The sequence below is a fragment of the Hemicordylus capensis genome, chromosome 5 (assembly GCF_027244095.1).
Source record: "Hemicordylus capensis ecotype Gifberg chromosome 5, rHemCap1.1.pri, whole genome shotgun sequence".
In the NCBI taxonomy this organism is placed as follows: Eukaryota; Metazoa; Chordata; class Lepidosauria; order Squamata; family Cordylidae; genus Hemicordylus; species Hemicordylus capensis.
In genome coordinates, this window is record NC_069661.1 from 97,129,581 (window position 1) to 97,153,111 (window position 23,531).

At 42.3% G+C, this 23,531-nt stretch overlaps 1 protein-coding gene across 10 annotated transcripts in view; it reads right to left on the minus strand.

Annotated features, from left to right (window-relative positions):
* The window catches only part of FIP1L1 (factor interacting with PAPOLA and CPSF1), a 70,861-nt gene that overhangs the window by 45,628 nt on the left and 1,702 nt on the right, over positions 1 to 23,531 (minus strand). For 2 of the 10 annotated variants that reach the window (XM_053258331.1, XM_053258330.1), the window contains exons 2-9: positions 22,096 to 22,197; positions 18,795 to 18,834; positions 8,071 to 8,128; positions 5,809 to 5,912; positions 4,320 to 4,381; positions 3,699 to 3,806; positions 2,992 to 3,122; positions 2,631 to 2,699 (exon numbers count right to left, since the gene is read on the minus strand). In XM_053258331.1, coding sequence (XP_053114306.1) covers positions 2,631 to 2,699; positions 2,992 to 3,122; positions 3,699 to 3,806; positions 4,320 to 4,381; positions 5,809 to 5,912; positions 8,071 to 8,128; positions 18,795 to 18,834; positions 22,096 to 22,111 — 588 coding nt within the window. In that variant the 5' untranslated portion in view covers positions 22,112 to 22,197. Of the gene's footprint in view, positions 1 to 2,630; positions 2,700 to 2,991; positions 3,123 to 3,698; positions 3,807 to 4,319; positions 4,382 to 5,808; positions 5,913 to 8,070; positions 8,129 to 18,794; positions 18,835 to 20,846; positions 21,211 to 22,095; positions 22,198 to 23,531 lie in introns of those variants that run through there. The other 8 variants (XM_053258328.1, XM_053258323.1, XM_053258326.1 and 5 more) reach the window with 7 other exon arrangements.

Sequence of the window (23,531 nt, forward strand, 5' to 3'; positions counted from 1 at the left end):
AGATGCAAAGTATGTTGCAGTGTTGTACTGCTTTTATAGCTGTGTTTTCTGCCCTTCAAGAAGGGGAAGGGGGCAAAAAACACAGTGCTGAAGGTGCCACAGCACTCACTCTCTTCCCATGAACCACAAAACACACCATAGAACTATTGCAGTGCTATCTTCCAGGTCTTTAAAGAATAGACCATATCTTGTCACACTCTCCAGTATGGGAATCCAAATTGCTACTATAAGGAGTATTGATGCAATGTTTGCTGCTAGGGATCCTAAAACATAAGAATTTCAGAAAGAACACTCTTGTCTCAAGGCAGCACATTTAGCCATCATATCATAAAAGGCACGATTGACTAACTAAACTAGAATTGCAGAGGACTGCAGCGTTCTAACCAGAGATTGGTAAACACTACTGGTCATCAATGCAATGTAATCACAATAATGGGTTCAGGGGCACCCCAAATCTACTCATACATACAAGGAGTCAGTATGCTGTAGCAGTCAGCATGCTGGATTTTAATGTGGGAAACTATCGGTCAAATCCCCACTTGGTTATCAAATTCAATAGGTGGCCTTGGGCAATTATTGGAATTGTTATGAGACTTACATGCTGTCCTGAACTCCTTGGAGAAAGAACATAAAAACATAATAGATAACAAACAAACCAGGAGAAGTCCATTTCAAATTATCAGTATTTCAGCCTTGTCTAGGTTTAGTTTCAACCAGATCTTTTGCATCTAGTGCTGGATGACCACTGTATACTGATCAAGAACGGAAAATGTGGCTGGATGAAAGGGATAGTAAGAGCATTTGATGGTATATCCCACCAAAATTCTTTGCACAAGTTCACTTCCCATAATATGCAGAATGAACAGGAAAATCATATGTTGCTATTTAGCCAAAGTACAAGGATAAGATACTTCCCACTTATTATAATGGGAAAATAAAGGAGGGGGAGTGAACCAATACCCTTATTTGCATTCTGAAACTAGTCCCTTTAGACAATTTTGCAGAATAAGGATTCCCAGTAGGTTGTCTATAGGGGTCAGATCCAGACTACAAAGCAACTTTCACCTGTGCCCTGGTGGCTCAACCAAATTTTAACAATGTTTAAAGGTTTCACTTCTGAGGGAAAGAGGCAACATCTCATATGCTTTAATGTATTTCTCTCATCAAAATTTTGGAAAGGCAAAGCATCACAGTTACTTTCTTGAGTGGATTTTTTCCTGGAAGCACTCTAATTTCTCAGTGGCATCCTCCACTAATGTTATTGTACAATAAATAGAAGTATATGTGCTTCATTAATGTAAAGCCTTTAATGCAAGACTCTACAAATGAGGTGGTCTTGTGGTAGCAAGCATGAATTGTCCTTTGCTAAGCAAGGTACACCCTAGTTTACATTTGAATGGGAGACCAGACGTGTAAGCATTGGAAGATATTCCCCTTAGGGTATGGGGTCATTCTGGGAACAGCATCTGCATGTGTGCATGCAGAAGGTTCAAAGTTCACTTTCTGGCATCTCCAAAATAGGGCTCAGAGAGACTCCTGACTGGAACCTTGGAGAAGCCGCTGCCAGTCTGTGTAGACCAGGGCTGCTCAACTTCAGCCCTCCTGCAAATGTTGGCCTACAACTCCCATAATCCCTGGCTATTGGCTACTATGGCTGGGGATCATGAGAGTTGTAGTCCAAAAACTGCTGGGGAGCCTAAGTTGAGCAGGCCTGGTGTAGACAATACTGAGCTAGATGGACCAATGGTCTGACTCGGTATATGACAGCTTCCTAAGTTTCTAAATAGCCAATGGCAACTTATAAATTTGATCCTGGCGATCATCTGCTCTTGACCCAGCATGAAGTGAGATACTTCACAGAAAACTCAAGGGACAGAAGAATCTCCCACTCCATGCTGGCCAGCAAAGAAATAAAAATCTTACCCCTTTCCCCAAGTCCTCTAGCATGCACAGAAGTTGGGGAAGGGGTTAGGTCTCATTTCTCTCCTCCGGCTGGGTTTTACAGACACATAGGAACAGACTTATTATGGCTTGTCAGTGCCTTGAAAGCCCCAAGCTCTATGCATATCAGAGAGAGGGGTCAATGGCTCCTACAAATAATGGCCAGACAAAAACTGCAGATCCCTAACCTTACTGCCAGTCATTGCCAATTTTATGATCTCAATGAGGTGGTCAACTGCCCCAGCCACCAAACTAGTTTCTGGAGAACTCAGCGGGTCTCCAAGAATATAAAAGTGATCTGGGGGAAAGAAGAGAAACCATCAATCCAACTGGTTCATATTTTGTTCATGCTCATATTTTGACATACTTCCTTACTTGAACAAATAATAAAAACATCTAAACTCTTATTAGACTTTCTTAAAAGCAACTATTCATTTTACTAGAAGGATGCAGAATACAAGAAGTTAAGTAGCTGTTATAGCAGTAATTAGTACATTAGGCCATCAAATCAAAGGCTTGCAGCAGCACAAGTAAAATACAGAATTTTACATGCAGCACATCCAGAAGATACATTAAAAAAAAAAAACTTGGAAAAGATAGGTATGTCCACTTCTGCTTAGACTCAAACCTTTGGAAGTGATATGGCAAACAGTAATTAGAGTGACTAAGGAAAGTTTACCAACATTCACCTTAAAAAGATTGTATCTCCCTTCTGGAATCTCTGCCCCTGGCGTTACTTCCATAGCAATGTCTTCGGCCTAAGTTAAATAACACATTGCCCATTAAAATACCACATTATGGACTGATGGGCTACATTACAACCAACAAAAGGTTACAAGCTAGTTACAGCTTGGTGGTTCCACACTATCAACACAAAAGGCCAAGAAAGAAATGGAGCAAAGTTTCTGGATGATTGGGATAGGAAGGAAAGGTATGAACTTTTTGAACCACACAAAGGCTTCTAACACTTACTGTGGATATAGCACTATGCCAACTTCAGAAGGCAAAAGAATTTCCATAATTTGGTATGTCATAGATTCTATTTATTACCGTAATTTTATTTGTAGTGGAGGTAACTGGCAAAATTTCAAGTCCCATTCGTATCCTCTTTTGTTTTTCACAGTATGCTTTCCAGGTATCTTCATTAAAGCCATAATTGAAATAATCTGAGAGATCAGCACCTTAAAAGGAAGTGGGGGGAAAGCATTCAAGTGAAATGCAAGTGACATGGAAGAAGGAAAAGACTCCAGCCTTTCTATTTCACCAAGCTCTCTAGGTGCTAGTATGTCTAAATGAAGCATCGCTGAAGAAACATTACAAAAAGCAGCATCTTCCGATAACATACTACTTTATGTTCTACAAGACATGCCAGCAGCTACCAGCAAGAATTAATTAGCTGTACTTCAAAGGAGAGGGTGGTTTCCCAAACAGCTTATTAGCTAAGCTCAAACTGCAGAAAATTCCAAATAGGCATGAAACAACACTCATGTTAAGCCTAGTTTGCTGATGGATGCTTGTAAACAGATGCACTGAGATATTCTCGTTGTTCAAGATCCAACTGTTTGTGTAATATTTATTCACAAACATCAGCAATTTAGCTTCTTAATTACACGTTGTGTTCATATGATTCTACACAAGTAAGCACTGTACCTCCGACTGAAGAAAGCCTCACATTCTCCATGGAAAGTAACATTTTTGTTCACCTATACAATCACTGATTTCTATAGCAACAGATATTTCAACCCAAGACCTCTTACCTGGTTTTCTCCAAGGTTTATCCTCAAAGGAATCCAAATCAACTTCTAATAGTGGAACACCATTAATGCTTCCTGGGGCGTCGAGATCAACGCCTTTCACTTTTGCCCCTATCAAGAAATATTAAAAGATTAACTTCACATAACCATAAAGACAACACTATCAACAGTCCACATTAAAACTAAACTATTTGCTACTTGTATTAAAATAGTATTTTATTAAAAGACTGTGATATATAATTAAAAATAGTGAATAAGCTGGCTATAGAGAAACAGGAAAGAAATCAAGAGTACGAAAAATTACAATTGTAATTAACTGCTTAATGTTCAAAATTTGGAGTGAATGTTGAGTTTGGACAGTAGAGATCTCAGACATTAGGGTATCTCTCAACATAATCTATTTCAAAGGTTATTTTAATTGTAACTCACCTTGTGAGTCTGCATCCCTTATGAGAGGATGCAAAAAGGCTAAAATGAACATCTTTACAATCTTGTATAAATGCATCCCTATTTTTCTTATAGTTTTTATAATACCCTATTATGCCATAATGAATGGGATACTCAGTACAGAATGCTCCATCTTTTCTGCCATTTTCTATTTATGACAGCATAAAAGATGCTTACCAGAAGATCCATAAGACCGTCCTCCTGTTTTAATATTGAGATTCACAGGTGCTGCTCCATACCTAAAACATTAACATATATTAATTATCCTTAAAAAGAAAGGTTGTTTAACCCTCACTGGCGTGCACAAAACCTGTTTACCCGGTTCAGTTTGGGTAACTGGACTCGAACCGGGCATGTTCAGTTTTGGCACTCAGAACTAGAACCCTGGCATGAATTCGAGCCAGTTTGGGGTTCTGAAGTGCAAAATATAATCTAAAAACAAAAAACCCTAAACATTTGTTTTAAACTTACAGCCAGATTTGGCAGCCTCTGGGGATGCTGCCGCAGCAGGGGACAAAGTCTCTAGTGGTTCCAACTCCCCGGCCTCCCCCTGGTCTTATATGTGGCAGTTCAGCCCTTTTCAGGCTGTTTTGGCCACTGTGATCACAGTGGTCATTTTGGAGGCTGCCATGCATACGTCCATTTGCGTGAGGTGGGTTTTTTTGGTGTGTGTGTGCGTGCACGTTTAAACCAAAACTCTTTAGAGCCCTGAACTCGCCCTGAGTGAGCCCTCGAGCTGGCTTGGTTAGATGGCAAACCGGCTCGACCACAAGCTGGTTCACACATCCTTACTTACCAGCAAGGACATTAAAGGGTGAAGATCAAGCAAGAGAACAGGAGGAGGAGGAGAGCATAGCATAATAGATGCGCCTTCAAAAGTAAATACTCCTGTGGTTGCCAAGACTGGCCAATTTGGGGGTACAGAGTTACCCCATAACAACATTTGCATTTTCATGACATCTAGTGAAAGTTAATCTACCATTCCTAACTGCCTAACAAGGGACTATTAGCACTATTGAGGAGTCCTAAAGAAGCCAATGTGATCAGTTCACAAACATAGGAAGATAGGAAGCTGCCATATTCTGAGTCAGACCATAGGTCCATCTCGCTCAGTACTGTCTACACAGACTGGCAGCGGCTTCTCCAAAGTTGCAGGCAGGAATCTCTCTCAGCCCTATCTTGGAGATGCCAGGGAAGAAATGAGTCTAGATGCTCTTCCCAGAGCGGCTCCATCCCTGAAGGGGAATATCTTACAGTGCTCACACTTCTAGTCTCTCTTTCATATGCAACCAGGGTGGACCCTGCTTAGCTTAAGGGGACAAGTCATGTTTGCTACCACAAGAGCAGCTCTCTTCATGTCTTGAGCTTATATATAATTTCTCCTTATGTCAGACTAGTAATTAAGCCCAGATAAAGTGCCTAGTCCATTAAAATTACTTACTTGCCAGACTGTCCATGCATATATATATATGCTAATCATTTGCAAGCCACAGAGAAAGATCTTTTTAAAATCCAACTTTCCAATTTTTCAGATGTTTCCCTGCCTGGAGGCAACCTTATTTGTTACAAGTAAAAAGACAATAGGCTGTTTGCAGGCCTGTCTTAGATCAGAGCCACCAACATTGTGTCACAAAACTGAGAACCTTAATGTCAGCAAATAACTTACCCATACTGTGGGGCTCCTGTTTTAATATCTCCTATAGTGACCTGGACATCATCCTCGTCATCATCACTATCACTGTCGCTATCATCCTCTGCCTCTGCCACTTTCTACAATAAAAGATCATGATTAGGCATTAAATGTAATTAAATCATCATCAAGAGCAAATTAAACAAGCGAAACACATCCCATTGGAGAACAAATGATTGCCAATTTATGATGTTATTTATATTCTGGACAGCATTTACTACTTTAAAAAACATAAATCTATGAAAAAGAAAAATGAGGGTGTGCTCGGGTCGAACAGAAGTATCTCTAAGCAGAAAGATGTTATAGGTTCCTATTAAACATTAAATTTGGCTTCAGAATCTCAGGGTGTCTATGTGCACTGTAATCTTCCACTGCTAAAGCTAGTAGAGGCTTAGCCAATGATTTGCAACAAATGTGGAAACAAAGGAAGACCAGAAAAAACTTGAGGAGAAACCAATTTCTGCCATTACAAAATAACAGTTTCCCACTCCTGCCATACAGATGAATAAAATCATTATGCAGTTCACAAATAATCACTACATTTGCAATTATTCATCATCCCAATCTTACTCTTTTCTTCAATTTTAACTAGTTGATGGGTTAATATAGTTGATGGATGAAGCATATTATTGCTTGGAACAAATTACATTTTAACACACAAATGTATATAATGCAGCCCCGATGTCTGCTTTTTCTGCCAAAAAGCAACTTCAGGAGTGACACATTTTAAGTAGGAAGAAGTGGATGGGGAGAAGCTGTTTTCACGCTTCACACCCACTTTCCCCCCTAAGGCACTGCTCTACTTTTCATGGCCTGCAGACCAATGGTGGCATGCACAGACCCCGCAGTGGCACCCCCTGGCTTGCCTCTTCCATCCTCCTTTAGTCCCCTCAGCCACTCCATTTGTTATCTCTCTCTTGCTCCTTCTGTCATGGTGCATGCTTCCTCCCTCTCTCCATCCCTACCACCATTACCTCAGCCACATCATCATCATCATCATCATCACATTTATATCCTGCTCTTCCCCCAAGGAGCCCAGAGCAATGTACTACATACTTCTGTTTCTCCTCACAACAACCCTGTGAAGTTGGTTAGGCAGAGGGAGAAGTGACTGGCCCAGAATCTCCCAGCACGTATCATGGCTGAATGGGGATTTGAGTTCGGGTCTCCCCGGTCCTAGTCCAGCACTCTAGCCACTACACCACACTGGCTCTCTTTGCTATCCCAGCCACGTTATCTCTGCCACTGGCTCTCTCTTGCTCCCCTTCTTCTGCCATCGTGCCTGCTGCAGAGCTCTCCCCCCCCACCACTGCTGTGGCACTCTCTCTCCCCCCCCCGTCTTGTTGTGGTGCTTGCACTCTCTCCCTCCCTCCCGCCACTACCACCACGGTCCTAGCTGGTTCTCTCCCTACGACTCAGTCGAAGCAGCCCTCTCAGCAGCTGCTGCCCTCACTTTAAAAACACTGGAGATTACTGCTCTAAGGTGTTCCAGACACAAACTTTGGGGAAGAGGAGAAAGCAACTAAGGGAGCGATTTGGAGCAGAAAAGCTGCCAGTGAGGAAAAAGGGCAAGCACCCTTTCCTCATCTGCTGCGTCTTCACTCAAAATTGGCTACTCCTGGAGCTAAACAAGCTGCTAGCTGTCAGGGCCACATTACACACATTTGAATGTAACATAATTTGGCCCTTACACAATGTTAGTTTTGATCAGAGGTGCACAACTCAAATGCCCTTGTGAGGCTGAACCAACCATGACTTGGGGGCAAGGTCAATATTCTGCACATGAATTATATTAAAAATAAAAATATTAATGCAAGTGAGAGCAGCCAACTGCACTGAGTTACTGCTGCTTGTCAGCTGAACAGGTCAAGAGCTCTTCATGGTTCCTGCAAAGTATTCCTACGTGTGGGCCAACAAAAAGCATGGGTCAGATCCAGCCCTCTGGCCTTATGTTGTGCAGGTTTACTTCTCTCTCTCTCCCTAGCCTCTCTCTCAGATGTTGTAGCTTGTGAGCTCAGTATTAGCCAAAGCAGATTATATAACAAAGGAGCTCAGAATGAACTAAGTATTTTTGCTACCATACTAAACACATTTATTTCATAATCATTTATTATTGACTGAAATGCAGTACTGCAGTAGATAAAAGAATAGAGAAAGATAATGAAGCAGGCTGCCAGAAGTAGTATTCTCACAAACAAAGTATAAGAAGATACAAGTATTCTAGAAAATTAATGCTACCGTTTTCACGACACCATTTTCAGCAGCTTCTTCTTCATTTCCAGTTGTGGGAGGAACACTTAAAAATAAAAAGCATTAACTAATTATTAGGTGTTATGGTGAATTAAAATATCATTTAAAAATAGTTATGTAAAAAGAATTATTCAAATTTCATATACATTTATTATTGTTTTGTTGGAGGGGAAAGGCATGTTTTAGGGGGAAAATCTACATTCATGGAAACTAAAATGAAATCCACCAACAAGCAGAGCAGTAGCACTGTGTTCCAATTATTTTAATGGGGTTTGTGACAGACAATGTGAATCAGCAGTAGGTGTGCTGCATTTTACTACCCAGCATACAGAACTGTGATCTGGCCCATTAAATACCACCACTTATCTGTTAGAGTGGATCTTCAAAGGAATGTATAATTTACTGGTTTAAATGATGTAAAGCTAGCTTTATACATAGCATAATTAATATGGAAAGAATAAATTATATACATTTTGATATTCTAATTTATGCAAATTATATATTACATACAAAAAGACAGCAGATGCTGTCAAAATAACTTTATAAAACAGTAGATTTAACAGCAGGTCAAATATTTGGTTTTGTAAATTTATATAAATCAAATCCTTGTTATGGTCTGTTGATCAGTCATAACAAGATAGATAAACAATATAGAATACAAGCAATAAAAACCACAACACAACAGCATATATATGTTAAAAGACCTCTGATTTACTTAGATTATTACATATTGTAGTCTACTTCAATGAATGTTTACACACCATTTTCAAATTCTGCAAGCAGCTACACAAAACTTCGTAACATTAAAACAGATTGCTCATCTGTAACTGATGATCTGGTAGTGATCCGTTGTATTCATAATGAATGGGTTCTGACCTTGCGGATAGATTGACTTGCTCCTTGTGCCGCCCCCTCTGCACTGCACATGCTCTGTGCTTACATTGTTTTCAGCAGTTGGTGCATCCTCTTACTCAGTTTCTTGTAGACCACCATCTGTTGATGATCTCTTAGTGTCCTTGTAAGGTAAGTATGTTGCTTTAAGCTACTGTTGCGGGGAGGTTAGGCTGGGTCTTATGAATATAACGGATCACTACCAGATCATCAGTTACAGATGAGCAACCTGATAATCTGGATCGTGATCCGTTGCATTCATAATGAATGGGTGATTTGCCATGACTATGGCAGCACACACTTTAGCACACTCCTCCCAAAGCCTGTTTCTTTTGCCAATCACAGGTCAATGGCGTAATGCTTTATGAATGACTGCTGATATGACAATGTAGCAGCTGTGCAGATATCAGCCACAGAAATTCCTGATAGATGGGCTGCTGAAGATGCATAAGCCCTTGCAGAATGAGCTTGTATGGTATAAGGAGGAGCCACCCCCTGTTGTTTGTATGCTAACACAATCAGCTACACGCCTTCGTCTCAATATTGGTTGTCCCTTGGCTTTCCTCTAGCCTATTTATCTTTCTTATGTCTTTTGTGCTTTCCAGATAGCAATGAATGCCGCAAGGAATGTAGCGCTCTTTACAGCATTGTTTCCGGTTTTGAAAGAAGGTAGGCAGCATTGTATCTTCATTCAAATGGAATTCCGTCAGCACTTTAGGACAGAATTGTGGATCCATGCGCATAACTACTTTATGCGGATAAAACTGAGTGTATGGTCTGCCTGCTCTCAACGCAGTCGGTTTGCTCAGCACCTTGCAGTAGTAATCGCAATCAGGAGAGTTTTCATTTTTTTTTATTTCAAAGATGCATCTCTGATTGGTTCAAAAGGCTGCTCAGTTAGCGATGACAATACCAGGGACAAGATCCATTATTCCATTGGCTTCTTAACTGGGGGATGCAAGTTGTTTAGTCCCTTTAAGAACTTCTTGCAATCCTGATGGGAGAATACTGTTGCACCATCCCATCCTAGTATTCTGATGAAATAGGTGCCAAATGAACTTTGAGATACATTTTCTAACCCCTTAATTTTTAACGAGGTCATATAAAGCAAGGCCCATCTCAATTAGGCTTTCCTAGGAAAGAATCCAAGTTGCCTCACGTCATTCTGAATCTTTCCCATTTATTGTAGTAATTCTTTCTAGTTGACGACCTTCTATTATTAAGTAATATCTCATCTAAAATCTGACCCTCCACGCTGTTATCCATAGATTTTTTTAAATTCTGGGTGATGTACTGCCCCTCACCCCCACCATCCCAGACCAGTATGTCTGGCCAGAGTGGGGATCTATGGAAGATCACCTTTGAGAATTTGAGAAGCGGTGCAAACCATGGCTGCCTGGGCCACCACGGCATCACTAGAATTTCCAACTGATTGTCCTGTAACATTTGTGCCAGTACACGATTTAATAATGGTTGTGGTGGGAACAGGGAAAGAAGCCCCCTGTTCCATACATGTTGGAACGCATCACCCAGAGATCCCTTGCCGAGTCCTGCAAGTGAGCAGTATCTCCGACACTTTCTGCTGGCAGCAGTCGCAAACAAGTCTATCGATGTATGACCCCACCAGTCGAAGAGCCTTGCTAGGTACAGTGGGTATTGAAAATAATCACCCCCTTCGATAGACCTTAAATTCCGGTTCCCTTACATCCTGAAATGAAAACACAAAGAAAATTCCCTTCACCAGCTGTATTTATCCAATGCAACCTATAACACCCAGCTAAAAAACATCACAATTACAGTCCAGAAAAAGTGTCAGAAACAAAAAACAAGAATTACTGAGATTGAAAAAGGATCACCCCCCCCAATGTCAATATTTTGTTGAACCACCTTTTGCTTTAATAACAGCCTTGAGTCTGTTGGGATACTTCTCTATCAACCTTGCACATCTAGACGGAGCAATATTTGCCCACTCCTCCATACAGAACTGTTCAAGTTCGGTCACATTGGATGGTAGGTGTTGGTGGACTGCTATCTTCAAATCTCTCCACAGATTTTCTATGGGATTTAGGTCTGGGCTCTGACTGGGCCACATGAGGATGTTCACTTTTTTCTCCTTCAGCCACTGTGTGGTCAATTTTGCTGTGTGCTTCGGATCATTGTCATGTTGAAAGGTGAATCTTCTGCCCATCCTCAACTGTCTGGCAGAGGGTAGCAGGTTTTCTTCCAGAATCTGACGGTATTTGGCCCCATCCATTTTTCCTTCTACCCTAATGAGAGCCCCAGTCCCTGAGGCAGAGAAACACCCCCACAACAGGATGCTGCCACCTCCATGCTTCACTGTAGGTATGGTGTGTTGTGGATGGTGAGCTGCGTTGGATTTACGCCAGGTGTACTGTTTGGTGTTGAGGCCAAATAGTTCAATCTTGGTCTCATCTGACCATAAGACCTTTTTCCATTTGGCATCAGAATCTTCAAGGTGCCTTCTGGCGAAGCTCAAATGAGCTTTAATGTGGCCTTTCTTGAGAAGTGGCTTTCTCCTTGCGACCCTCCCGAACAAGCCACATTTTTTCCACAACACACCATACCTACAGTGAAGCATGGAGGTGGCAGCATCCTGTTGTGGGGGTGTTTCTCTGCCTCAGGGACTGGGGCTCTCGTTAGGGTAGAAGGAAAAATGGATGGGGCCAAATACCATCAGATTCTGGAAGAAAACCTGCTACCCTCTGCCAGACAGTTGAGGATGGGCAGAAGATTCACCTTTCAACATGACAATGATCCGAAGCACACAGCAAAATTGACCACACAGTGGCTGAAGGAGAAAAATGTGAACGTCCTCATGTGGCCCAGTCAGAGCCCAGACCTAAATCCCATAGAAAATCTGTGGAGAGATTTGAAGATAGCAGTCCACCAACACCTACCATCCAATGTGACCGAACTTGAACAGTTCTGTATGGAGGAGTGGGCAAATATTGCTCCGTCTAGATGTGCAAGGTTGATAGAGAAGTATCCCAACAGACTCAAGGCTGTTATTAAAGCAAAAGGTGGTTCAACAAAATATTGACATTGGGGGGGTGATCCTTTTTCAATCTCAGTAATTCTTGTTTTTTGTTTCTGACACTTTTTCTGGACTGTAATTGTGATGTTTTTCAGTTGGGTGTTATAGGTTGTATTGGATAAGTACAGCTGGTGAAGGGAATTTTCTTTGTGTTTTCATTTCAGGATGTAAGGGAACCAGAATTTAAGGTCTATCCAAGGGGGTGATTCTTTTCAATACCCACTGTATGTGGTGTTTAATTCCCACTCGTGGTGTTAATACTGTTGATTCGCATGATTGAGGTCATCCACAAGCACACTGTCTACACCCCTTATGTAGATGGCTAAAGAGTGAATTTCTCTATCTATGCACTATTCCCATATCTGCAGACTCAGCAAGCAGAGGGGGCAGGACACTGTTCCTCCCAGTTTGTTTAAATACGCTATTGCTGTTGTATTGTCCAGATGGATTTGCACCACTCTTCTCTGAAGCAGCAGTTTGAATGCTTCTAAAGCCTCGAACACAGCTAGTAGTTCCAGACAGTTTATATCAGTGGTCTCTCTAATTTTTTTCATCTGTGTGTGGAATGAATTTTGTTCTGGGTGGTAGTATCAAGGCAGTATGTGTGCACGTATATTCAGAGTGGGACCTGAGAGGGATCTAAAATTAACTGAGTGGATATCAAAAAAAATCTGTGAGCGGATGCACGTGTGCACACCTTAGAGGGAACACTGGTTTATACGCATATGACTCTGGTGCTGCTGGCCACCTAATGGCACAGCAGGGAAGCAACCTGCCTAGAGAGCAGGAGGCTGTTGGTTTGAATCCCCACTGATATGTTTCCCAGAATATGGGAAACTTCTATATCTGGCAGCAGTGATATAGAAGAGGAAGGTGCTGAAAGGCATCATCTCATACTGCGCAGGAGAAGGCAATGGTAAACCACTCCTGTATTCTACCAAGCAAACCACATGGCTCTGCGGTTGCCAGGAGTAGACACTGACTTGACGACACAATCTTTCCTTTTCCTGGTGCTGCTTCCACTGTCTCTGCACCTGATTCTTGGCGCAATGTGCCCTCCTCATCCCTACAAGGAGGCATCTGTTGTCACCCATCATGTGGGGATCAAGGGTTCGTAAGACACTCCTATCTGAAGATTCAACTGCACTGTCCACCACCGCTGAGTTCAGTGCATTTTGTGGGACCATAAGCATCTTTCGTTGGCTGTCCACATTGGGGCGGACGTTTCTTCAATACCACATCTGCAGTGTTCACATCCGCAGACATGTATAACACACGGTCGCATTGCACAAAACCATCAAACCCATTAGCCGTTGAACAGCTTCTGCCGGTTGCAGTGGATTTAAGGTGAACTAGGTTTCCGATTTGCTGATAACTGTCCATTGGTAAGAATGCCCCTTTTAACTGCATATCCAGTACCATACCAATGTAACCAGTGTTCTCTCTCTTTCTTTTTCATCTTTGTGAGGAATGAGTTTTGTTCTGGGTGGCAGTATCAAGGCAATGTGTGTGCACATGCATTCAGAACGGGACCTTCCTGATTAAACTTGAGCGGGATCTAAAATTAACTGAACGGATATAAAAAACCGTGTGAGCGCATGCACGCCTTAGAGAGAATGCTGGATTTAATATATGCATTTTTGTGGTTCCAGATTCGACTTCTTTCAGTTGACATTGATGCCCAGGTCCTCTAGAAGCTGCAGTAGAAACTCGATCTGCGAACGTAACTTTTCTTTTGTTACCGACCATTAGCCAGTTGTCTAAAAATGGTAAGATCACAATGCCCTCCATTTGAAAGCATGCCACCACTACCACCATCACCTTTGTGAACACATGCAGAGCAGGTGACAATCCAAATGGAAGGACAGTATATTGGTATGCTACATCGCCCACTGTAAATCTTAGATACTTGCGATGGTTCTCCCGTATTCCGACATGGAAATACGTGCCCTTCAAGTCTAATGTTACCGCCCACTCCTCCTTGCAAAGGAGATGTAGTATTCCTTGCAACGTCATCATTCTGAACTTGTGTGCCTACACATTGAGTTCCCTCAGGTCCATAATTACTCAAATGCTCCCATCTCTCTTGAGGATTTTCCAACACAGGAGTTGCTTTTGTGTACCTCATCCCGGTAAATGGAGATAAAGCTTTGAACTCTATTGCATAACCAGTCTCTATAATATTTAGCACCCATTGGTCTGGTGTTATGTAGTGCCATGCTTGAGCATGACTTGCCAACTTGATGGAACTGTTGGCAACCACAAAGCCAATGTTGTGAGCCTTGGGCGGTGTTACTGGTGTCTTTGGCTTTAATTGCAGTGGATAGAACTGCCCATCAAAGTGTCTGCTTATTCTGTTCTGTATTAGGTTTAGTAGCCTGTCCATTATTCTATTGTCCCAAGCCCTTGTTCCTATGATATGAGCAGTATTGCCATCTGAAATCCTTCCATTCCTGATGCCTAAAGGTAGAACGCTGCTGTTGACAGCCGTATAACTGTTAATGGGCTGATGTAGAAGTACAGGCATGCCATAAATGTCTTTGAGTGTATTTTGATTTTTTCCAAGACTCCATTGTAGAGTCAGTACTCTCAGAAAAAAGCCCTGTTCCATCATATGGTAAATGCTCCACACGATCATGCATGTCCTGCTGTAGGTTGGTGGATCACAACCACACAGTAATGTTACTGCCATCGTCATGGCTCTTGATTCAGTCTCTGCTAAATGTTTAAATGTGCTAAGCAGCTGTCTAGTTACAGCTGTAGTCTTCTCATAGGTCTGTGCAAACTTACCCTGAAAATCCTCTGGTGACATTGAGGTGGAATCCTAGAAAAGCATGTCCCATAAATAATGTTCATATCTAGCAAGACACTGTCCTCCCTTTGATTAAGTTGCACATTCAACTACTAGGAAGTTTGATACAGGATAGTGCACCAGGTATGTATTTTCCTCTTCCTGGATTCTATACAATCCCTCTAATTTTTTCGACATAGGTGTAGACGTCTGTAAAACTTCCCATGCGGACTGGGCCACCTGGGTACCACTAGGTGTGAAGCCTTTGCCTTAGTCATCATATTGTAGACCGGATCCTTTAGATGTATCTCAGGCTGTTTCAACTCTAAACCTAACGCCTCAGCCATCTCTCTAATCTGATCTTGATAGGCTTTAAGTTCCTCTGTTGGCGAAAGTGACATTTTTGGAGGCACTTCTGCTGGTGAATCAGTAGGAAAATCACCTCCACCAAAATCTGTTTCTATGGAATCCATAGTATATCCAGCTCTCGTCATCATTGTCCACTGGAGGCACTATAGGAGGTGTCTTCTTCTTTACCACTGTTTTGTCTCTTCTCCCTCCTCAGAAGAGTGTCTCCATTTCTTAGACCTGTGGTCAGTGTTCCCTCTAACAGGGATTCCCTGATGTTGTTGACTAAAACTCCCATAACCCCCAAGCAAAGACTATTGCAGCTGGGGATGCTGGGAGTTGTAGTCGACAACACCTGGGAATCCCTGTTAGAGGGAACACTGCCTGTGGTTTTTCTTCGACACCGTTTCTGGCTGTTTAAATTCTGGCTCCTTGGTGACTTTAGACTGCATATCTACAGAATCCACCAGACACGTTACCATTGAGCTCGATCCCAAGCTTGGCATCGATGCTGATGTCGAAGGGTAACCTGGCCTCAGCGTAGGTTGAAAGGAGGTCGAAATGCTTCATTGCCCAACGCTGCTCAGAATCGAAGCGCTCAATTCTTCAGCGTTTGGGGAAGCAACACATCTTACATGTCAACGGGTTATGCTGCTTTACTAAACACAGTAAGCATGAATTGCAGTAGTCCACAGACAGCAACATAGCCTGGCACTCGACACAGCGCTTGAAAATTATTTTTGTAGAAGGTTTAGACGCCATAACGAGATAGTGATGCACCGCAAGGCAAACCCGTAACACATCTGTTAAATTTCCTTTCACCAAGTTTTAGTCCAATCAGTAAAGAATAGTTGTGTAGCAGTCCAAAGTTCAAAAACCAAGCAACAACCAATAGTAAATTTCACTGATCTTAAAGAATCTATTTGTACCAAGGAGCTAGAGAACATGGTGTTGACACTTTGGTGGCCAAGTAGAAACTGAGTAAAAGGACACCTCAACTGCCAAAAATAACGGAAGCACAGAGCACGTGCAGGGCAGAGGGGGCATCGCGAGGAGCTAGTTAATCTATCAGTGAGTTAATCCATTCATTATGAATGCAACAGATCAGTGTTCCCTCTAACAAGGATTCCCAGATGTTATTGCCTACAACTCCCAGAATCCCCAGCTGCAATAGCTTTTGCTTGGGGATTATGAGAGTTGTAGTCAACAACATCTGGGAATCCCTGTTAGAGGGAACACTGCAAGAAATCACGATCCAGATAATGAAATATCTGCATATTGATCAGAAATGAGGAGGATAATATAAACCTCATTAGGTCTGTTCAGATACTTACCTTAAAAAGGTGAAAGTAATTTAAAATGTATATCCCTATAGAAGGGGCAATGCAGAAGTATATGACCCACTGATTCCAGATTTTCGCATGGGCAATTTCGATTCACAAATGTAATATTCTGCTATCTTCCATCCAATACAGCGGAAGGGATAAATTCATATAGACCACCCCATCCCAAATATTTGAGTGGGTATCAAATACTATAAAAAGGACAGATAATATAATTTCATACAATTCATTGTATGAAAGTAAAAGGACACATGCATTCCGAATGGGGCCTTCCTGATTCAACCTGAGCGGGATCTAGAATTAACTGAGCGAACATTAAAAAATGTGTGAGCGCATGAACATGCGCATGCCTTAGAAGGAACACTGTCAGATTCCCCTCCCCCTAAAGAGTTAACGGGAAGTGAACCCTGTCTTGACTGACAGACTGGTGAACTCCAGGGCTCAGCCAATCAGCACACCAGGTGGGTGGGACCTAGAGAGCTGTTGCCAGGAAGAAAGGAATTCTTTGTTAGAGAAAGCTAGGCAAGAGGTGCCCAGGAGGACATGTGGCCATGGAGGTTGGCTACAGGAGAATAACTCTGCAAATCCTTGAAAGACAGGAGGGCAAGAAGCTTGAATTCTCAACAGTTTTTGGTGAGTTCAAGGGAAAAGGAAGCCAAGGATAGTGGCTTTGGAAGTTTAGGGCAGGAGAAAGTGGTTTAGTAAGAGGTCCCCCCCATTCTTATTTTTCTCTGTTTATATCTTTGTTAAAACAATATTGCGGCGGGGGGGGGGTTGCATTAGAATTTCTGTTTCTTTGGTGTGTGTATTTGCATATTCCCGATACTGTTCTATTATTGTTTACCTGTAATGTAATTAAAATAAGAAACACTAGCTTACAACCATCCTACCTATGGCACTGCACTCTATAAACTAAGCGTGCATTAAGACAACCTATTTTTGTAATCCTACTAAGTATTCTTAACTGCATCTAAAAAAGCCGAGAAAGCCACAGATGGAAGCAGTCAGTAGTGATTGAACAAAATTGTCTTTTTACAAGCCTCTCCGAGTTGGTTTTTAACTCAGGAAAAGGGGGGAGGGAGGGGGACCTCTCTGGTACAAACAGCAGCTATCAGTTTTTTCTCCACATGTAGGCTTGCATGTGGAAGATTTTTGTACTTATCGAATAGCAAAATAAAGAGTGTTTTCCTTGGGATTCCACCCCAAGCCCAGGGAGGTTCAAGCTTTGTCAATAAGAGGGGCGGCGGCGGCAGCATTTTGAACCTACCAATAATACAGAATAGTTTTAGGAGAAGCCTAGCCAGGTAGCTCAGCAGGGATGATTCAGCATTTTTCCCCTCACGTGAGCTTGCTGAGACAAAGGCTTTACAGTTAATAAAAATGCTACAATAACCATCCATAATCAGCCTTCCTGCTTTAACACACACACACATCCCAATATTACAAATTAAAGGAATGATGAAAGTTGGATGAAATCATACATCTTCCTTTGATTACTGATTAAATTGCTTTGATCTATTTATTTGTTGCATGTATCTACTCCAAGGCTGGCTATATTCTGCTTATATTTACAATGATATTTTGTATATATGGCACTTTTAAAACCCAGTCAGGAAAATCTCCAAAACAAGAACAAGGAAAACTTTTAAAGATCATTATCCTAGTCCAGTGACATAACAAGATAAATGGGCTTCTACACACAAGTCTCCTACAGCAGGTGTACCACAAGTTGCTACATAGGGGTGATTCATCCACAACAAAACAGAACACATTGTATTACATCGTGCAACTATTCTGAACTAACTAGGTAGGAAATTGGATTGAAAGTGTCTGGTATATTCTACTCACACACACACACAGCAGGGAATATTTCAAAAATAAAGCAAAGCTAAGAATAGTAGATCTCTTTAACTTTCAATACAAAACAAGTCATAAGAAAGAATTATCAAACATATGTCAGTGCTTGACATATCCCAGGTGTCAGGGAGCCATGGTGCCCATAAATTTAGATGTGGCATCTAGACTAGGGTATTCACAAGTAGTTATTTAACAAAATCAGTATTTGTCTCAGGCAGCCCCATTTCTGTTCTAAGGATGTTACTTGCAAAGAGGATAAAGAGAAGTCCATTTACCCTCCCACAATGTCTGTAACAAAGTGTCATAATTTTGTCAAGTGTCCATTGTTTGACTTCTAAATGTTTGGGCTGGCTCCTAGATTCAAAGAGAATTTGTCACAGCCTGCATAATCAATGATATAAAGACACACAAATGATACAAAATCTACCTGGCTGGTGTTTCTTCTGGTCTCTCCTCTTCATTTTCATCTACAAAAAGCAACAACCTATATCAGAATTATGTCCAAATATAATGGCAAAAATGAGGATACCTCACAAATTCCAACCTGTAGAATCACAATGTTGTTGTATACAATATGTAGTTAGAATTGCCAGCTCTTGTATTAGTCCAGTTCTCAAGCCTAACACACAGAAATTATGCAAGTGAAACATTTCTCAAGACTTTTCTCAAGGGTAGGAAAATCTTTGTCTACTCAATTTATGATTCAAGCTGCTGTTAAAGGCACAGGAGCAGGGCCAGAACAAGTTTATTTATTTATTTATTTACTTGATTTCTATACTGCCTTTCCAAAAATGGCTCAGGTTTACATTAAAACAAAACTAAAATCAATTACTATTAAAATCAAAAACTGTAAAAACAACATAAAACCATTATTAAAACAAAAGAGTTTTTAAAATGCTGGAAAACCAGGCCAAACCTTTACGGTTTAAAACAGTTTAAAAACCCTGGAAGGGCAGGCCAAGCAGCTCTCTTGAAGGCCAATAATGAACTCAGATTATGGATTTCTGCCAGGAGTGCATTCCACAGCCCAGGAGCAGCTACAAAGAAGGCCCGCCTCTGAGTCGCCAACAGACATGTTGGTGGTAACTGAAGATGGATCTCCTCGGATTGTGTGAAGGGGATTGTGTGGAGGGGATTGTGCAGAAGTTGGCAACAATAAGCTACTGCTGGTGGTGTTTTCCTTGTGTTGCTTTTAAAAATTATGAACCCTGTCACCATGTCAGGAAACATTTTGCCAGTTGAATTTCTATATGTTATGTACTTGTGAAAATTATAGGAGACCTATCACAAATGTAGCAATGCTAATCTAAATCCTATTTCATGGATAGTATATATTATAACCCATTTATTCATAGAAACTTCAATCACTTCATAAAGCTCAATATAAACTGTTTGAAGCACAAATATGATGTTCAATTTGCTTTTGAGAACAACTGGACTCAATTGTATTTCTCTTCACAGCTACATTTTTAGGACTGGCATGGCACACAAGTTTAATGCCCCCCTCCGCAGCAGTTGTTCATAAAGCAAACCCAAGGAAGAGGCTCCATAACAGCCTCTGTTCTTGCAACAGCTCTCCTGTTAGAAATGCTTGTGTATAACTGGGTCTCCTCATGTCTGCTGTATAGACAGGATGGAAGGAGACTAGAACAGTCTATGCACTGATCCTGGTAGCTTTCCAAACACCCTCTTTCCCGTGGCTGATCTTACCAAGGTATATCACGTGGGACATGCCCTGAAACCACAATACAGAAACAGACGAAATCTCTACCGGTTCAAAGATTTTGGTCACCTCCAGGGAGGCCAGAAGTGCACCACTACAGGAGCTGAGTTACAGTCTTAAAAGGGGACCGATACCTGGGCAGGGGGAGGGAGGAACACAAATGGGATTAGGGAGAAGCACTAATTAGTCCTGGCACAGGGCCTCCAGGTGAAACACTCAGTGAGCCTCCCTCCCCAGCTGCCCAAATCGATCCCCTGCGGGCTGGCACTCCACGGGCCGACGCACACAGACCCTCCAGCGCGCCCTCTTGCAGCCCAACCCTCCTTAGCTACGTTTACTCGGAAGAGCCACCGAGTTCAGTGCGGCTTCCTCGCGAGCAAGTGTGCCTAAACCTGCGTTTAGGATTGGGAAAGCAACGAATGTTCCCTGGCGTGGTTTGGACTCTCTTGGGAAGTTGACAAAATGCATCAGCGCCCGTTGGAGGGGGAGGATTATGGCGCTGCCAGCAGCACCAACTCAAAAAGGCCGCCACGGAGGTCCCACGGAAGGGACCCAAGGAGCCGGGCCTGGCAAGAGCAGGGCCCCACCGTGGCCTGCGAGAGTCACTCACGCTACAGCGCGGATTGAACACAGGCCTAGTGGATGCCGCCGCCCAGAGGGCCTAAATTAGCCTGAAGGCGCTGCCCAACCTAGAGCAGACGGCCCGGGAGGGGGGGTGGCAGGAACGCACACACGGGGGTGGGGAAAGGTCCGTACCGCCATAGAGCCACTCCTCCTCCTCATCCCCGGCGCCGGCCCCGCTCAAATCCGCCGCCAGTCGCTCCACCTCGCCGCCGGCCGACATAGCTGCTGCTTCACCCCACCCCGCACAGACAGACAGACGAACAAGCCAAGCCCGGCGACGCTTTGCTAAAGCGCGTTCCGCAGGGCCTCCGCACTTCGGGCAATGGTGGCGGCGGCAGCGGTGATGCCTTTCCCCGCCCCCAGCGCTCGGGGAAGCTGCGAGTGCGCTGCAATCAGCGGCTCCGCCACACCACCGCCACTTGCTCAGCAGCGCTTCCCCCTCCCCCGTCGCAGTGTGAGTGACATACACACTGGGGCAGGAAGGGGCAGACTCGGCTGCCCGCCTCTCCTCTTCTCCCGACCCGCACCCAAGCTCAGGAATGGATGACACAGATAAGGGACGACGAGTCTTCTCTTAACACTACCTACCGAATCTGCAGTCTTATGCACGCTCCCTAGGAGCAAGACCCATTCAATACAGTTACTACTTACTTCAGAGAAAACAGCTATAAGATCCGGCTGGAAGGATTGTCCCCAAACCCCAAATTGTTTTGTTGTTGTTAATGATAATAAGGGGGGGGGGGTCCCCTACCTCTTTTACTATAAATGCCTCTGACACAGCACTATTTAAACTACAAAGAACTACAAAGTCATCTCATTAAAGTCAGTTTTCACGTGAGTGGAAGGTCAAAAATGTGTTTACTTAATACACATAGTATGCACTTATTCTATTAAAGTCAATGACCATTTTCCCACTGGTATTGGACTTGGATTCATGGAAAGGGCTCAAGCCCAATGGGTCTACTCAAACTATCTACTTTGGATCCATGCTTAGAGAGTTAACACCATGAAGTTCCATGGAGGATTACTGTGACTTTTTCACTCGATGGTTGCAAGCCTATACTTAACTTACCCGGCAGCAAACCCCATTAAATACAAAGGGAACTTGCTTCTGAGTGAACATGGAAAGAACTGCACTGTAAAATAATGTAGACTATTTTGGTTTTAACACCAAGCAGGCTCTCCACACATTCACTTGTTTCGTTAGAGGCCCTTCATTGCATTTCCTATTTCTGAGGCTCTGTCTGGGCCTGCTGTGTTCTGTTTACTAAGTGCCCTTCAACAGTATAAAACCCCAGCCTCCAGTTCATGCCATGACTATTTGCTCTCCGCATTCTGTACAGACACCTGTCTTAATATGACCCCCGCCTTTAAACATCACCTTCACAACCTCTCATTCTGAAAATATCTTCTGCGTACTGTTGTCAGTGGCTCTTCTTTTCCTTTATTCATCAATATCTTCAACTCTTCATGTTGCTGCTCACTAAGTTGGAACAGTGAGAATAAGTCAACTTATTTGAACTATTAATTTCTAAAATAAGAGGTCCTGAGATTAAAGCCTGCCTAGAAGTCACACCCTCAGTTTTCCAAGACCTCCAGGTGTAAGTTATCTTCCCCTCATCACTAGGTAATCACATTCTGCACATACTTATGTTTTCTTGATTATTCCAGTGGTGAATCTGGGTATTAAAAATGGTTTCGCCCTAGTGTATGAGCCCTGACTAAGATTGAACCATGTCTTTAAAATTAGTCTTGCTTCAGTGTTTTTTAAAGCAATGGCAGAATCTGACCATCTTTACCATAGGGAGTTTTTAAATTTGCATGAAAGGCTTAGACTGCAGCCTTTTTTGAGATTTTCAGGTAATTAAGGTTGAAAATCTTAAACACACTTACTAGGGATTATATCCCATTGAACTAAATGAGACCTCTGAGTAAACATATAACAATGTTATCAATAACATTGATAAATTATAAGAACTTAAGAACTGCTATGCTCAACTATTTCTAGGGCCCAACTTATACTCACTTACTCAGAAGTAACTGTCACTATATTCAATAGGACTTGCTGTGAAAAAATGCACCTAGGATTACAATATTAGTCTAGATTCATAGGAAGCTGCCTTATACTGAATCAGACCATTGGTCCATCTAGCTTGGTATTGTCTACACAGACTGGCAGCAGCTTCTCCAAGGTTGCAGGCAGGAGTCTCTCCCAACCCTATCTTGGAGATGCCAGGTGGGGAACTTGGAACCTTCTGCATGCATGCAGATGCTCTTCTTAGACAGCCCCATCCCCCAAGGGGAATATCTTACATTGCTCATAAGTCTCCCATTCAAATCCTGCTTAGCAAAGGGAACAATCCTAAGACTGAAGCCTAATTGTCAACGTAGCAACATTCTGTAACAAATGTAAACCGGGAAAACTGTAATCATATCCTATTAATACAAAGAAGAAAGATGTGAGGGATATAAAATAGCAACTCTCAATGCCTCAATTTATGTTGTAAACCACCCAGAGACAGAAGTTTGGGGAAGTCTACAAATCTGATAAAATATCATCATTCAGAAAGCTGTGTCCAGTTTTGACTATTAATATTCAGAAAGGACAAATTCAAACCAGGACAAATACAAAGAATTAGAATGATTACGTTAAATGAGAATATATAAATTGAGATTAAGAGAGGTTGAAAGAGGATTAAAGTAATAATATATGTAATTTGATGTGGAACATACAGTGCAGGGGAGATAACTAAGTTAAAGATAACTAAGTGGTGGGAAACAATATTGACTTTTTGTTTCATAGGAAACAAAAACAAA